Source organism: Oncorhynchus nerka, linkage group LG1 (assembly GCF_034236695.1).
Source record: "Oncorhynchus nerka isolate Pitt River linkage group LG1, Oner_Uvic_2.0, whole genome shotgun sequence".
Taxonomy (NCBI): domain Eukaryota; kingdom Metazoa; phylum Chordata; class Actinopteri; order Salmoniformes; family Salmonidae; genus Oncorhynchus; species Oncorhynchus nerka.
The window spans coordinates 7,823,799-7,840,852 of record NC_088396.1 but is presented as its reverse complement, the minus strand read 5'-3'; the positions used below and the strand labels follow the sequence as shown (position 1 = coordinate 7,840,852).

At 44.2% G+C, this 17,054-nt stretch overlaps 2 protein-coding genes across 5 annotated transcripts; one reads left to right on the top strand and one right to left on the bottom strand.

Moving 5' to 3' along the window:
- Positions 1-975: 975 nt before the first annotated feature.
- ftcdnl1 (formiminotransferase cyclodeaminase N-terminal like 1) lies at positions 976-6,651 on the bottom strand. 3 transcript variants are annotated; one of them, XM_029668521.2, is made up of 6 exons: positions 6,546-6,651; positions 5,376-5,494; positions 5,134-5,229; positions 4,675-4,830; positions 2,177-2,365; positions 976-1,914 (listed from the first exon to the last, which is right to left on the bottom strand). In XM_029668521.2, exons 2-6 carry the CDS (start codon positions 5,488-5,490, stop codon positions 1,475-1,477), a joined length of 996 nt encoding a protein of 331 aa, XP_029524381.2. In that variant the 5' UTR covers positions 5,491-5,494; positions 6,546-6,651; the 3' UTR covers positions 976-1,474. The 3 variants fall into 3 exon arrangements, with proteins under 3 accessions (XP_029524381.2, XP_029524473.2, XP_029524293.2); XM_029668613.2 differs by lacking the exon at positions 6,546-6,651 and adding an exon at positions 6,057-6,531; XM_029668433.2 differs by lacking the exon at positions 6,546-6,651 and having other exon boundaries at positions 5,376-6,531.
- Positions 6,652-6,988: 337 nt separating this feature from the next.
- Positions 6,989-15,907, top strand: lg1h2orf69 (linkage group 1 C2orf69 homolog). Of its 2 annotated transcripts, none has more exons than XM_029668299.2 (4): positions 6,989-7,254; positions 7,434-7,684; positions 8,572-8,801; positions 14,126-15,907. In XM_029668299.2, exons 2-4 carry the CDS (start codon positions 7,442-7,444, stop codon positions 14,601-14,603), a joined length of 951 nt encoding a protein of 316 aa, XP_029524159.1. In that variant the 5' UTR covers positions 6,989-7,254; positions 7,434-7,441; the 3' UTR covers positions 14,604-15,907. The 2 variants fall into 2 exon arrangements, with proteins under 2 accessions (XP_029524159.1, XP_029524070.1); XM_029668210.2 differs by having other exon boundaries at positions 7,386-7,684.
- Positions 15,908-17,054: the final 1,147 nt, after the last annotated feature.

The window sequence follows — 17,054 nt, the reverse complement described above, 5'->3', positions numbered from 1 at the left end:
CTCCGAGGGCCCTCACATCCTCCCTGTAGGCCGTCTTGTCGTTGTTGGTAATCAAACCTACCACTGTAGTGTCGTCCGCAAACTTGATGATTGAGTTGGAGGCGTGCATGGCCACGCAGTCGTGGGTGAACAGGGAGTGCAGGAGAGGGCTCAGAACGCACCCTTATGGGGCCCCAGTGTTGAGGATCAGCGGGGTGGAGATGTTGTTACCTACCCTCACCACCTGGGGGCGGCCCGGCAAGAAGTCTAGTACCCAGTGGCACAGGGCGGGGTCTCGAGCTTGATGACGAGTTTGGAGGGTACTATGGTGTTAAATGCTGAGCTGTAGTCGATGAACAGCATTCTCACATAGGTATTCCTCTTGTCCAGATGGGTTAGGGCAGTGTGCAGTGTGGTTGCGATTGCTTCGTCTGTGGACCTATTGGGGGCGGTAAGCAAATTGGAGTGGGTCTAGGGTGTCAGGTAGGGTGGAGGTGATATGGTCCTTGACTAGTCTCTCAAAGCACTTGATGATGACGGAAGTGAGTGCTACGGGGCGGTAGTCGTTTAGCTCAGTTACCGTAGCTTTCTTGGGAACAGGAACAATAGTGGCCCTCTTGACGCATGTGGGAACAGCAGACTGGGATAAGGATTGAGGCAGTGGCACTGTATTGTCCTGAAGACAGAGCAAACAAATGTCTATGCGTTTTGACACGTCCCGGCAAAGAACTCTACCATGCCAAACAGTGTACACGTTTGTTTGTCTGAAGGTGGCCAGAACTTTCCTGGCTGACGCTAGACCACGTCTTACAACATGAGGTGTGTACACACTTTGGTCTGGATACAGAGTTGCTTTTTTTACTCTCATTGAGTCCAATCTTAATGGTAGTTTTAGAGTTTTGAACATGAGAATGTTACAGAACACACCTTTAATATATTTCATGATAATATATATTTTTTGGTAGAATTATAAACAATAATATGAAAATAGTAAAGTTATAGTAAAGTCATGTTTATTCTTTAAAGTCAAATAAAGAAGGATTAACCTGTTAATAGAACAATAAATTGCAACATTTTGCAGCACTTTCAGTGTTACTCTGACTTGAGATATGCACGCTTAACAAAATGAATTGTGTTAGTATCCCAATGACATTGTTAAATGATTTACAAAAAAGTATTACCTCAACTCTAAATTGGTCATTTGTCCCTTTGTCTTGATGAGTATATTAAGATGATCACAGTTAAGGTCTATGGCGTTGAAGTTTTCAACCATGATCACCACACTAAATGAGATTCTCTGTACAATATCCTTGTTCAAATGTGCTACATCAAATCCAGAGCCCACAGATTCAAAACTGTTGTGTAATAGTCGTGCATTTGTGCAATTCATATGCTTTAAACCTTGCCGATAACAGCTTGCATGTCCTTTTACATTCTTCGTTCAATCAACCTGAATAATACAAAACGTTGAGGTTTTGTAGTAAAGTTTGGAAGGTTACATGTGTAACCTGCGCAGTTCTTTCCAGAACTCAGCGATTCCCAATGACAAAGCTTTCTCTGCCAGGCCTCTGCACTCATAGGGCGTGAACCCCACCAGCGCCGTGCCCTTAGTGGCCACCCCCTGCCGTCCTGCCAGCTCTGCCACCCTGGCTGTGATAAGAGATGCTGGGGCGTGGCAGTATGGCTGCCCACCAATACTGAAGGTGGGCCACGGCTCGCCCCTCTCCCCAACCTGGCTAGGAGGGTTCCCCTTCATGCTCTCCACATTGCAGGCTATCTCCACGGCACCCTCGTGTGGCAGGGCCAGCACTTGCACCCCCGGTATTCCCCCAGGAGTAGACTCCCTAATCGACATGGCGATGCTGCGCCCCAGAGCCAGGTCCTGGGTGTCGATGGTGACGTTGCAGTTCATGACGTAGGGACTAGCTCCGACACCTGCATGGCAAAGGTGGGGTCAAAGGTCAGAAGATCAGACAAAAAGGTAGAGATACGGTTATTTTCAAATGTGCCCAATTAGTGGTTACTGGGTACGCTCTCTCTGTGCTATAATTCATGAGAGTGTAATGTGGGGGCACTGAGGGCCTGTCCTCAGAATGAAACATGCAAATCTAGCCTAACCCTATGTTTTAAAAATCACCTCTCAGTATTTGCGTAAACAGGACATCCACCAACTGCCAAGCCCTAAGCGAGTGCTAACCTGTGAGGCCATATCGTTTCTGTGGCAGGGGCCCCACGTCTGGTCGGCTGGCTCCTGTGTCCGGATTCTTCCTGAACCAGCCCATCTCCTTGCGTCTCTGCGCCAGGCCTCGGTGCTGGGGTGAGTCTGCCCAACCAAAGAAGAAAGCACTGGTGCCACTGACCCGTTCAGTCAGCCCAGCAGCCACCGCTGGACAGGGTGAGAGGATGGGTTAACACATACAGTTGAAGTCGGAAGTTTACATACACTTAGGTTGGAGTCATTAAAACTCATTTTTCAACCACTTCACAAATTTCTTGTTAAACTATAGTTTTGGCAAGTCGGTTAGGACATCTACATTGTGCATGACGACACAAGTCATTTTTCACAAAAATTGTTTACAAACAGATTATTTTACTTATAATTCACTATATCACAATTTCAGTTGATCAGAAGTTGACTGTGCCTTTAAACAGCTTGGGAAATTCTAGAAATGGTGTCATAGCTTTAGAAGCTTCTGATAGGCTAATTGACAACATTTGACCCAATTGGAGGTGTACCTGTGGATGTATTTCAAGGCCTACCTACAAACTCAGGGCCTCTTTGCTTGACATCATGGCAAAATCAAAAGAAATCAGCCAAGAACTCAGAAAAAAATTGTAGACCTCCACAAGTCTGGTTCATCCTTGGGAGCAATTTCCAAATGCCTGAAGGTACCACCTTCATCTGTACAAACAATAGTACGCAAGTATAAACACCATGGGACCACGCAGCCATCATACCGCTAAGGAAGGAGACGTATTCAGTCTCCTAGAGATTAACGTACTTTGGTGCAAAAAGTGCAAATCAATCCCACAACAACAGCAAAGGACCTTGTGAAGATGCTGGAGGAAACAGGTACAAAAGTATCTATATCCACAGTGAAACGAGTCCTATATCGGTTTGCAACTGCATATGGGGACAAAGATTGTACTTTTTGGAGAAATGTCCTCTGGTCTGATGAAACAAAAATAGAACTGTATGGCCATAATGACCATCGTTATGTTCGGAGGAAAAAGGGGAGGCTTGCAAGCTGAAGAACACCATCTCAATCTTGAAGCACAGGGGTGGCAGCATCATGTTGTGTGGGTGCTTTGCTGCAGGAGGGACTGGGGCATTTCACAAAATAGATGGCATCATGAGGTAGGAAAATTATGTGTATATATTGAAGCAACATCTCAAGATATCAGTCAGGAAGTTAAAACTTGGTCGCAAATGGGTCTTCCAAATGGACAATAACCCCAAGCATACTTCCAAAGTTGTGACAAAATGGCTTAAGGACAACAAAGTCAAGGTATTGGAGTGGCCATCACAAAGCCCTGACCTCAATCCTATAGAAAATTTGTGGGCAGAACTGAAAAAGCGTGAGCGAGCAAGGAGGCCTACAAACCTGACTCAGTTACACCAGCTCTGTGACAAGGAATGGGACAAAATTCACCCAACTTATTGTGGGAAGCTTGTGGAAGGCTACCCGAAACGTTTGACCCAAGTTAATGAATTGAAAGGCAATGGTACAAAATACTAATTGAGTTTACGTAAAACTTCTGACCCACTGGGAATGGGATGAAAGAAATAAAAGTTGAAAATAATAATTCTCTCTACTATTATTCTGACATTTCACATTCTTAAAATAAAGTGGTGATCCTAACTGACCTAATACAGGGAATTTTTACTAGGATTAAATGTCAGGAATTGTGAACAACTGAGTTTAAATGTATTTGGCTAAGGTGTGTGTAAACTTCCGACTTATACTGTACCAATTGGATACCATGAAAGTGGGAGAAAAAAAGGTTTAAAAAACAAACAAAAAAAGAATAAAAAATAAATTAACTTGAAAATCTATGGCAAGACCTGAAAATGGTAGCAAGAATTTTGAAAAGAATAATGGGCAAATGTTGCACAATCCAGATGTGGAAAACTCACAAGCCTTGTTCACATTGGCAGTTTGAAGTGAAATGTGTGCATATCCGATTCGAATCGGTTCCTTTTCCTGAAAGCTAAACAGCCAAAAATGCAAATGAATCGGATATTTCGAGCCACATTTCAAACTACTGACGTAAGTGGTTTGAGGTCAGACACAAATCTGATTCCTGGCAATGTGATTTGTGTCTGAATGGTCAAATCTGAGTTATTTGGCATATCTTGTTGCTTGCTAGCTACTCTGTTGAAAGTTTGACAAGAACATGTGGTAGCCAATTAGATTAACTGTTTACAAACAAATGAGTGAATCGGGTATTGTGTGTAAATAGGTGAGGAAAAAAAAGTTATCCATTTTGAATTCAGGCTGTAACAACAAAATGTGGAATAGGTCAAGGGGTATGAATACTTTCTGAAGACACTGTACATACACCACTGCAGTAGTCGCCTCACAATTCACACGTATACAGCATACAACATGATGAACTGAGAAAAGAAAAAAGGGGGTCAAAGCTTTAAAGTGTAGACACATACATGCAGGCACACGCACACCACACACACACCTCTAGCTTCCTTGGCACAGTCCCCCAGTCCCACCTCCTCTCCCAGAGGGTAGAGGGGCACCAGGTCCACAGCGCCCATCGTTGGGTGGCCGCCTGCATAGGCACTCATGTCAATCAGTCGACAGGCCTGCTCACACGCAGACAGCACTGCCTCCTCTGCAAGAGAAACACATTGACAACGCCTTCTATTATTGGAATGACACAAGTGAAATCACGGTTCAGTTATTGGTTAAATTAGGGTGCTTAATTCCTGGTCTGCTTGAAAAATGTTTAGGCAGCCGTGTTCAAGGGTTACTATACCACTGCCCCTCATAAGAGTAAAAGATTGTCGGAGGATAATGAAGACCTTTGCTAAGTACTTGTCATATTTATTGTAACATTGTGATCCTGAACAAAGCCTGTAGGAAATGTCCCTTGGTGTGGTTGTTGTTTTTCCCCAATAAAAGGACAGATACTCACTAATGCAGTCAATACTGGCCACGATGGTGATGACAGACCGGTTGTAGTCTTGATCATTAAAGATGTTGAGCACTGTTGTCCCTTCTCGCCGTCCGCCTGAAAAGATGCATACAATCGGAAAGATGCATAAATCCATGAGAAACCATCATATTCTGTTAAATCATAACTATTTTTCACCCCTATCACTATGTTACTACTGTTTATGCAGTGAACAATGAAACATTTTTACAGGGGTAACTCACCATTACTGTCAAATACAGCTGCCCTGGCCACTGTTTCCACCAATTCCTTCCTGCGGGCTTCTGAGACATTGAGGAGGCAGGCGACCAGACGCTGGCCTATGGCACTATGAGCCATCCCCCTGAAGGAACCCATGTCACTGAACTTTAGGTAGGCTGATTTTGCAGTGGTCTATTTCACCAGATACAAATTGTAGCTAAACACCAGTTATTTGACAACTGTACTGTATTTCCTTGAGTCTCTCTACTATATTCTGATGCTTGAAAAGTTCTCATAATGGGATTATCTGTTTTACTCCATTTAAATACAACTTCATGGAGAATGGTAAAATTTTCATCCCAAAAATGTCAATATGTCTACAACATTATGTGGCAAACTGCAGCTTGGTTGATCGAAAAGTATGTGATATCTTGCCATCATAACATAAACAACATATCAAACATAAACATGGAGTACATTTTTTTATAGAAAAATTACAAATGCATCTGTGTCAAAGGAATATCCCACTTGTAATTTTAAATGTTGTCATAAACCAAAATGATAAAAATCCAAACATGGCCAATACAGTTACACAAGACGAGAAAACAAGCGCAGTTCATAAATGCATTCATTAACATATAAAACATGACATGCTTAAACATCTCTCGTGCGGGCCTGATATGTAGCCATAATGTAATACTTACGTTCTAATAACCACGAAAAATGCCAACACACAGTCAATCAAGTGTCTACTGTAAGGCGAAAAATGTATACACGTTGCATAATCTGTGATTCAGAAACTGCCTCTCCAATAGAAATCGGTCATCACTAGGTTATTAGAACGCAAGTATTACATTACGGCTATTTATCAGGCCCGAACGAGAGATGTGGAAACCATAGAAAAACCTGATCACACTTGTAAACGCTGTAATGGCAACGTCCGCTAAACTAAAAGCATGCGCAGAAACACATCATCTGGGCTAACTGTCGCGCCATATTGCGCTGGTGCAGGCTGTCAAATCAAAGGCACAACTTCGATACAAAATATATTTTTTATGTAAATGAAAACGTGGCAGTTTGTTACTTTCACGAGGTTAGCGTAATACGATGTTCAATTACTTAAAACATTGGCTAGAATCTAGGTTGTGCCTTTAGATTTTGTGAAAATTAACAACTAAGGAATAATTAGTCACTTCTGTAATTGACTTCTCAAACCCCGGCCTGGTCTGCTTCTCAAGCGTTCCCGGAAGCCTCTCGCGATGTTGCACCTCTGGGTTTAGTAACTCAGTGGTAAATTCAAACTTCAACCATTGAGTTTATAAATCGAGAGACAACATCGCGAGACTTTCGGGAAGGCATGCAAAACAGGCCAGGGTAATTTAGAGAAGTGACAAATTCTTCCTTAGTTGTCAATTTTCTCAAAATCTAAAAGCACAACCTAGAGTCACAACCTAGAGCCAACCTCATAAAAGTGACCAACTGACACGTTTTCATCCAAAACAACTTTTTGAAGGTCTGCCTTTGATTTCACGGTCTGCACATGCGCAGTTTGGCGCGAGACGACAGTTAGAACCGATGACGTTTTTCAGCGCATGAGTTTAGCAAGCAAAAGACACCATGACTTGGCCTACTACAAGCGTGATCGGGGTTTTCTATTGGAGAAGCAGTTTCTGCCCATCTTTATATTGTACGGTCTTTGCTGTGATCATGAGCAATTCGTATTTTGCTCACAGGAACCGGATGAGAGCTGGTTCCGGTGCTGACGTCCTTGGCAAACAGCGACACGTGGAGGACCAAAATGCAAAGACAACAACAGTACTCGCTTTAGCGTCACCCAGGTTGACAAAATGATCAACGTCCAGGATAAACAACGATGTTGAGGAGAAACTACAACGACATAAGGTAGAAAGTTGTTTATGACTATGTTGTCGATGTTGCATCGTTTTGCACGTTCATTGTCGCATGTCTGCCTCGGATGCTGTACATTAACTGGCCATGCATTTGCGTCTAAACTACATTTAATCCGGTTTTAGCCCCCATGATAACCGCTCGTGGTGTTGCAACGGGCTTTCATTGTGCAGCCAAAGCAATGAGCGCTGCAGCAGGTTCATCGCCATTCGAGCCTCCAGAGCATTGTCTGCTTGGAGTCCAGGAAACACGCCCTGGGAGCCCGCCGCGACTGCGGAGACTGGTCGACATTCCGGGATGCCAACCGGACCGAGTCAACGACTTGCTTCTACTCAGTAACGTTACTTCGGATTCACAGGGACGGTGCGGTTCAGACGCCGAAGATCGCAGTGCACATGTTGTGTTTTTCCCTGGAGACATACAGGTGAGGGGTGTGGGTTTTGTCAGGCAGGTACATTTTAATATCACTTATTTCGCCATCAAATGAACACCTCAGCCATTTGTCATGACATTTTGCAGGTTGGTAACATTATACACGTATGCCAATTGATGCCAAGCATAAGGGTGAAAGGCCGTTGCATAGCCAGCCTATAATCCTGTTAGCTAAATTGGTTACAGCTGTGGTTGTTTACATTTCAAGTGGAGTGTCTATTTCACATACTCCTGCCCACAAATAATAACATCCATTCCAAGACTTCCAACAGGCTAGCCTACTAAAATGTTATGATTCCAAGGGTGTCTTAGTATTCCAGAGGGAATGTTAGTATTCTCGGGTTGTTGCGAGTGGGATGCTCAGCAATTGTTAATGAATGTGTTCATTGTATGCAACCCCACACCATGATCACATTAGGGACCACTCTTTCACCTGATCTGTTAAACTCCGTTGGGAGGAGGATGTTTTAAAAACTAGTTTAGTAAGTTTGGTCTTTCAACCCAAGGACCAAAGACATGAGGTTAGACTTGAGACTTGACGGAAGGGGTAGCCTTTTTTTTCTCAGAATTAGTTCATGGTCATTGTTAGGCGAACTGCAGAACGGGTCTTATCTCCCAATTGATCCGGTTGTTATTTCGTTGCCATGATGCACAAAAACATGAACCCTTCTTAAGCTGCTTTAAGCCAGGTGACTCACCCCATCTTTCTTTCTCCCTCTTCGACCCCTTCCCTTCTGTCCATCTCCCCCACCCTCACCCCCATCTGTCTATTTTCACTGACCCCCTCTCCTTTTCCCCACTTCTCTCCGCCTCCACCCAACTCACTCCTCCCCGTCTATCTTGTACACCACTGTTCCTCTGTCCATCTCTCATCCCTAGAATTTCCAGCAGGAGATGTCGCTCCAGCCAGAGGGGGCGCAGTGGCTATCCTGGAGCCTGGAGAACGTCGCCCTCACCCTGGGTCGCCGCTTCCCTGACCGCCACGTGTGGGTGATCCGAGCCTCCCGCATGTACCTGCACAAGTTCAGCTGCTATCACAACTTTGTGGAGAGCAACCTGTTTGGAGCGCCCGAGCACTCACCTGACTACGGAGCATTTCGCCACCTGAGGTATCCCATCTCATAATGTTTTATTCTAGCACTGTGTTTGTCACTAACACTCACTACCTAGAGTGCATTCGTTAAATGTTCAGACCCCTTGACTTTTTCCACATTTTGTTACATTACAGCCTTATTCTAAAATTGATTTATTTTTCCTCAATCTACACACTGTACCCCATAATGACAAAGCAGAAACAGGTTTAGACATTTTTGCGAACTTGTATGATTTTTAATTACCTTATTTACCTAAGTATTCAGACCCTTTACTATGAGACTCAAAATTGGCCACAGGTGCATCCTGTTTCTATTGATCATCCTTGAGCTGTTTCATCAACTTGATTGGAGTCCACCTGTGCTAAATTCAATTGATTGGATATGATTTGGAGAGGCACACACCTGTCTATAAGGTCCCCAAGTTGACATCAAAGCAAAAACCAAGCCATGACGTCAAAAGGAATTGTCCGTAGAGCTCCGAGACTGGATTGTGTCGAGGCACAGGTCTGGGGAAAGATAGCAAAAAATTGCTGCAGCATTGAAGGTCCCCAAGAACACAGTGGCCTCCATTCTTAAATGGAAGAAATGTTGAACCACCTAAATTCTAGGGATGAGAGATGGACAGAGGAACAGTGGTGTACAAGATAGACGGGGAGGAGTGAGTGAAATGTTGACTCTTCCTAAAGCTGGCCACCTGACCAAACTGAGCAATCGGGGGAGAAGGGCCTTGATCAGGAAGGTGACCAAGAACCCGATGGTCACTCTGACAGAGATCCACTGTGAGGATGGGAGAACCTTCCAGAAGGACAACCATCTCTGCAGCACTCCACCAGACGGAAGCCACTTCTCAGTAAAAAGAAACTCCTCAGTGAAAAGGCTCGTGACAGCCCGCTTCGAGTTTGCCAAAAGGCACATAAAGACTCTCAGACCATGAGAAACAAGATTCTCTGGTCTGATGAAACCTAGATTCAACTCTTTGGCCTGAATGCCAAGCGTCACATCTGGAAGAAACCTGGCACTATCCCTACGGTGAAGCAATCGGTCAATTTATTTATTTTTATTATTATTATGTTTCTTCTTGGGCCTCTATAACTATATCTATTGTTTTTATTTTTTTTGTTGTTGTGTGATTTGGACTAATCCCCTCTACAACACGGAACTCCACTAATCTACTGACGGAACGCAAGAGGTGGCTAACAACAGACCTCCATCCTATGCTAGCTTTCTACCGATGTCCTGGCTAGCTGTCTAAATCGCCGTGACCCCCAAACCAACCTCTCCACTCCCTGGACCCTTTTGATCACTCGACTAAGGATGCCTCTCCTTAATGTCAATATGTCTTGTCCATTGCTGTTCTGGTTAGTGTTTATTGGCTTATTTCACTGTAGAGCCTCTAGTCCTGCTCACTATACCTTATCCAACTTATTAGTTCCACCACCCACACATGCAATGACATCTCCTGGTTTCAATGATGTTTCTAGAGACAATATCTCTCTCTTCATCACTCAATACCTAGGTTTACCTCCACTGTATTCACATCCTACCATACCTTTGTCTGTACATTATACCTTGATGCTATTTTATCGCCCCCAGAAACCTCCTTTTACTCTCTGTTCCAGACGTTCTAGACGACCAATTCTTATTGCTTTTAGCCGTACCCTTATTCTTCTCCTCCTATGTTCCTCTGGCGATGTAGAGGTTAATCCAGGCCCTGCAGTGCCTAGCTCCACTCCTATTCCCCAGGCGCTCTCTTTTGATGACTTCTGTAACCGTAATAGCCTTGGTTTCATGCATGTTAACATTAGAAGCCTCCTCCCTAAGTTTGTTCTTTTCACTGCTTTAGCACACTCTGCCAACCCGGATGTTCTAGCTGTGTCTGAATCCTGGCTTAGGAAGACCACCAAAAATTCAGAAATTTTAATTCCAAACTACAACATTTTCAGATAAGATAGAACTGCCAAAGGGGGCGGTGTTGCAATCTACTGCAAAGATAGCCTGCAGAGTTCTGTCCTACTATCCAGGTCTGTACCCAAACAATTTGAACTTCTACTTTTAAAAATCCACCTCTCTAAAAACAAGTCTCTCACCGTTGCCGCCTGCTATAGACCACCCTCTTCCCCCAGCTGTGCTCTGGACACCATATGTGAACTGATTGCCCCCCTATCTATCTTCAGAGCTCGTGCTGCTAGGCGACCTAAACTGGAACATGCTTAACACCCCAGCCATCCTACAATCTAAACTTGATGCCCTCAATCTCACACAAATTATCAATGAACCTACCAGGTACCCCCCCAAAGCCTTAAACACGGGCACCCTCATAGATATAATCCTAACCAACTTCCCCTCTAAATACACCTCTGCTGTCTTCAACCAAGATCTCAGCGATCACTGCCTCATTGCCTGCATCCGTAATGGGTCAGCGGTCAAACGACCTCCACTCATCACTGTAAAATGCTCCCTGAAACACTTCAGCGAGCAGGCCTTTCTAATCGACCTGGCCGGGGTGTCCTGGAAGGATATTGATCTCATCCCGTCAGTAGAGGATGCCTGGATATTTTTTTTTTATTTTTTTTTTTAAATGCCTTCCTAACAATCTTAAATAAACATGCCCCATTCAAGAAAATTAGAACCAGGAACAGATATAGCCCTTGGTTCTCCCCAGACCTGACTGCCCTTAACCAACACAAAAACATCCTATGGCGTTCTGCATTAGCATCGAACAGCCCCCGTGATATGCAGCTGTTCAGGGAAGCTAGAAACCGTTATACACAGGCAGTTAGAAAAGCCAAGGCTAGCTTTTTCAAGCAGAAATTTGCTTCCTGCAACACTAACTCTAAAAAGTTCTGGGACACTGTAAAGTCCATGGAGAATAAGAACACCTCCTCCCAGCTGCCCACTGCACTGAAGATAGGAAACACTGTCACCACTGATAAATCCACCATAATTGAGAATTTCAATAAGCATTTTTCTACGGCTGGCCATGCTTTCCACCTGGCAACTCCTACCCCGGTCAACAGCACTGCACCCCCAACAGCAACTTGCCCAAGCCTTCCCCATTTCTCCTTCTCCCAAATCCATTCAGCTGAAGTTCTGAAAGAGCTGAAAAATCTGGACCCCTACAAATCAGCCGGGCTAGACAATCTGGACCCTTTCTTTCTAAAATTATCTGCCGAAATTGTTGACACCCCTATTACTAGCCTGTTCAACCTCTCTTTCGTGTCATCTGAGATTCCCAAAGATTGGAAAGCAGCTGCGGTCATCCCCCTCTTCAAAGGGGGGACACTCTTGACCCAAACTGCTACAGACCTATATCTATCCTACCATGCCTTTCTAAGGTCTTCGAAAGCCAAGTCAACAAACAGATTACCGACCATTTCGAATCTCACCATACCTTCTCTGCTATGCAATCTGGTTTCAGAGCTGGTCATGGGTGCACCTCAGCCACGCTCAAGGTCCTAAACGATATCTTAACCGCCATCGATAAGAAACATTACTGTGCAGCCGTATTCATTGATCTGGCCAAGGCTTTCGACTCTGTCAACCACCACATCCTCATCGGCAGACTCGACAGCCTTGGTTTCTCAAATGATTGCCTCGCCTGGTTCACCAACTACTTCTCTGATAGAGTTCAGTGTGTCAAATCGGAGGGTCTGCTGTCCAAACCTCTGGCAGTCTCTATGGGGGTGCCACAGGGTTCAATTCTTGGACCGACTCTCTTCTCTGTATACATCAATGAGGTCGCTCTTGCTGCTGGTGAGTCTCTGATCCACCTCTACGCAGACGACACCATTCTGTATACTTCCGGCCCTTCTTTGGACACTGTGTTAACAACCCTCCAGGCAAGCTTCAATGCCATACAACTCTCCTTCCGTGGCCTCCAATTGCTCTTAAATACAAGTAAAACTAAATGCATGCTCTTCAACCGATCGCTACCTGCACCTACCCGCCTGTCCAACATCACTACTCTGGACGGCTCTGACTTAGAATACGTGGACAACTACAAATACTTAGGTGTCTGGTTAGACTGTAAACTCTCCTTCCAGACCCATATCAAACATCTCCAATCCAAAGTTAAATCTAGAATTGGCTTCCTATTTCGCAACAAAGCATCCTTCACTCATGCTGCCAAACATACCCTTGTAAAATTGACCATCCTACCAATCCTCGACTTTGGCGATGTCATTTACAAAATAGCCTCCAATACCCTACTCAACAAATTGGATGCAGTCTATCACAGTGCAATCCGTTTTGTCACCAAAGCCCCATATACTACCCACCATTGCGACCTGTACGCTCTCGTTGGCTGGCCCTCGCTTCATACTCGTCGCTCGTCGCCAAACCCACTGGCTCCATGTCATCTACAAGACCCTGCTAGGTAAAGTCCCCCATTATCTCAGCTCGCTGGTCACCATAGCATCTCCCACCTGTAGCACACGCTCCAGCAGGTATATCTCTCTAGTCACCCCCAAAACCAATTCTTTCTTTGGCCGCCTCTCCTTCCAGTTCTCTGCTGCCAATGACTGGAACGAACTACAAAAATCTCTTAAATTGGAAACACTTATCTCCCTCACTAGCTTTAAGCACCAACTGTCAGAGCATCTTACAGATTACTGCACCTGTACATAGCCCACCTATAATTTAGCCCAAACAACTACCTCTTTCCCAACTGTATTTAATTTATTTATTTATTTTTGCTCCTTTGCACCCCATTATTTTTATTTCTACTTTGCACATTCTTCCATTGCAAAACTACCATTCCAGTGTTCTACTTGCTATATTGTATTTACTTTGCCACCATGGCCTTTTTTGCCTTTACCTCCCTTCTCACCTAATTTGCTCACATTGTATATAGACTTGTTTTTTTTACTGTATTATTGACTGTATGTTTGTTTTACTCCATGTGTAACTCTGTGTCGTTGTATGTGTCGAACTGCTTTGCTTTATCTTGGCCAGGTCGCAATTGTAAATGAGAACTTGTTCTCAACTTGCTTACCTGGTTAAATAAATAAAATAAATAATGGGTGGCAGCAGCATACTGTGGGGATGTTTTTCAGCAGCAGGGACTGGGAGACTAGTCAGGATCGAGGGAAAGATGAATGGAAGTTTTTACATAAATTAACAAACATTTCTAAACCTGTTTTTACTTTGTAATTATGGGGTATTGTGTGTAGATTGAGGATTGTTTAAAAAAAATCTCAAATGGATTTTAAAGTCTAACTTTTTAAAAATGTGGGAAAAGGTCAAGGGGTCTGAATGCACTTATTTTTGATGCAGTTGTCTTAACTTACTGTAAATTTTTAGATAATCTGCCAAATGACTCAATTATTACTGATTTGTAGGGCACTGCTGAGCAACGGCATGGAGCGCGCTGGCTTGCCCAACCCCCTCCTGCTTCAAAGGGGTGGTGACACAGTCGCCCCGGGTTTCTCCTTGGCCGTGGTGGGCTTCAGCAAAGGCTGCGTGGTGCTCAACCAGATGGTGTACGAGCTGGCGAGGGCACGGGCTGACCCGGAGATGGGGCCATTTGTGGAGTGCCTTTCAGACATGTACTGGCTGGATGGTGGCCACCCGGGAGGCAGCGAGACCTGGGTGACTGACAAGCAGGCGCTGGGGGAACTGGCGGCCAGCGGGGTTGCGGTCCACGCCCACGTGACACCGTATGAGGTGCGTGACCCCATGCGAGCCTGGGTGGGCCGAGAGCATGGGCGCTTTGTCAAGAAACTTGAGGATCTAGGGGCCCGACTCAGCCAGAAGATGCACTTTGAGGATGAGCCCGCATCCATCGAGAACCACTTCCGGATCATCCAGGATTTCTGAGGCATTTGTTCATTCCTGATTGTCTATTGGCATGCAAAGTTCAAAAAAAAAAAATACTGGCAAAGCTTGATTCAATTTGCAAATTTCTGGTTTAATGCAAGGGGCTAAAGCTAGTTGGGTCTCATTCATCCCTCTTGGTTCTTCCTTTCATGCAGAAGTCAATCTATCACTATCCCTATCTTCCAAGACCTCGTATTTCATGATCTAAGGGCTCAAATATAATTTACTTTAAAATCCAAGCGTGCAGATTCCAATTGGAATGCATTGCCCTTATCTAGACACCCCTCAGTCGTTTCTCCAAGGAATGTATTTCCTTACTTCTACTAGATTGGCCTTTACCATAGACAAAGTTTGCATATTGTACCGAATAAGGGCTATTTGCATGTGAACATTTGACAGAATGCACCTTTTAAAGAGTATGTAGCACAAAATCAAACCTTTAATGAAAGAAATTGGGTAAATGGCACCGCACAACCTCCAGTAAAGTCACTTTCTAACTAGGGATTTCATGTTTAATTTAGGTAGTACAGTAATTCTGCTCATAGATTATGCATGTATGAACTACACTTTAACATCCAGCCCATAGCGGAAGGTTTAAAAAATGCTGTACTTACTAGTCGCCAAAGTTCCGGAGCATGTCTTAAGATCAAGGGCCAAACCTATCAATTGTCAGATTATCTAACCTTGATTGTAACCTTTGCCTTTTTGTGAAATACAACACATTGATTGTAATCTAAAAAGTAGCTTTGATCCAATGTCCAATGTGGTTGAGTAAAGTTTATTTTCTTGCAATATTTCGGGGGCAACAGTTGACTATTCCTCAAGTGCAGCAGCTCCTTCCATTGAACATTGTCTTGATGTCAAGTGACATACTGTAGTGACTTGGAGTGGGCCTCCAAGTCACCAAGTTTCACCAAGGAACACTTGGTGGTGTTTGTGTGGAACAACTACATTTCCTGATGTTGCTTGGGTCCTGTCTTGTAAATTGATTTATGTTCAGTGATGGACTTTGAGTTGGAGGTTAGCTTAAATTAATCTTGCAGGCTGATGTTCAGCATTCATACTGTATTCTAATAGACTAGAGTGATATCTCTTGGTAAGCTTATAGAGCTGCTTTTGCATTACCTACCATGCTGGATTTCTGGTGATTGGTTCAATGGCTACTGAAATGCAATTAATGTACTTTTCTACTTCATAGCCATTCCATTTTGAAATGCTGTTTTTGTTTAAGACATGCTATTCCATAGCTGCTGTTGTATGATTTGCCCATTTAGAAATAAATGAACAACTCTTAAAAGATACAATGCTGTTGGAATGTGTGTGTGTATAGTGGTTATTTCAGTCATAAACACTTTTTGTAAATGGTTGATTATACCTAGCTGCATGCATGTCTGGCACAGCAATCATGATGCAAAATGTATTTTAAGGTACACTACATGACCAAAAGTATGTTGACACCTGCTAGTCGAACCACTCATTCCAAAATCATGGGCATTAATATGGAGTTGGTCCCCCTTTGCTGCTATAACAGCCTCCACTCTTCTGGGAAGGCTTTCCACTAGATGTTGGAACGAACAGTGCTGCTATAACAGCCTCCACTCTTCTGGGAAGGCTTTCCACTAGATGTTGGAACAGTGCTGCCGGGACTTGCTTCCATTCAGCCACAAGAGCATTAGTGAGGTCGGGCACTGATGTTGGGCTCGCAGTCGGCGTTCCAATTCAGGCCAGTCAAGTTCTTCCACACCGATCTCGACAAACCACTTCTGCATGGACATCTTTGTGCATGGGGGGAATTGTCATGCTGAAACAGTAAAGGGCCTTCCCCAAACTGTTGCCACAAAATTGTCTAGAATGTAATTGTATGTAGCATTAAGATTTCCCTTCACTGCAACTAAGGGGCCTAGCCTGAACCATGAAAAACAACCCCAGACCATTATTCCTCCTCCACCAAACATTACAGCTGGCTCTATGCATTGCGGCAGATAGCGTTCTCCTGGCATCCGCGAAACCCAGATTTGTCCGTTGTATTGCCAGATGGTTAAGTGTGATTCATCCTGCCAGAGAATGCGTTTCCACTGCTCCAGAGTCAAATCAAGAGCATTGACCTTTACACCACTCCAGCCGAAGCTTGGCATTGCACATGGTGATTTTAGGCTTGTGTTTGGCTGCTCGGCCATGGAAACACATTTCAGAAAGCTCCCTACAAACAGTTATTGTGCTGACGTTGCCTCTAGTGGCAGTTGGATCTCAAGAGTGAGTGTTGCATACGAGGACATACTTTTTTTTTTACACACTTCAGCACTCGGCGGTCCCGTTCTGTGAGCATGTGTGGCCTACCACTTCATGGCTGAGCCGCTGTTGCTTCTAGATGTTTCCACTTCACAATACCAGCACTTAGTTGACCGGGGCAGCTCTAGCAGGGCAGAAATTTGACAAACTAACTTGTTAAAA

What these genes read in the sequence shown, in the direction of transcription:
- ftcdnl1 (XM_029668433.2), bottom strand. Translation starts at nt 5,508, where the DNA reads ATGGGTTCCTTCAGGGGGATGGCTCATAGTGCCATAGGCCAGCGTCTG. An exon ending in GGCCAGTATTGACTGCATTA is followed by an intron (nt 4,831 to 5,133) that starts GTGAGTATCTGT and finishes TTTCTCTTGCAG; the next exon opens with AGGAGGCAGTGCTGTCTGCG. An exon ending in GAAACGATATGGCCTCACAG is followed by an intron (nt 1,915 to 2,176) that starts GTTAGCACTCGC and finishes TTTGCCATGCAG; the next exon opens with GTGTCGGAGCTAGTCCCTAC.
- lg1h2orf69 (XM_029668210.2), top strand. Translation starts at nt 7,391, where the DNA reads ATGATAACCGCTCGTGGTGTTGCAACGGGCTTTCATTGTGCAGCCAAA. An exon ending in TTTTCCCTGGAGACATACAG is followed by an intron (nt 7,685 to 8,571) that starts GTGAGGGGTGTG and finishes TCTCATCCCTAG; the next exon opens with AATTTCCAGCAGGAGATGTC. An exon ending in GGAGCATTTCGCCACCTGAG is followed by an intron (nt 8,802 to 14,125) that starts GTATCCCATCTC and finishes ACTGATTTGTAG; the next exon opens with GGCACTGCTGAGCAACGGCA.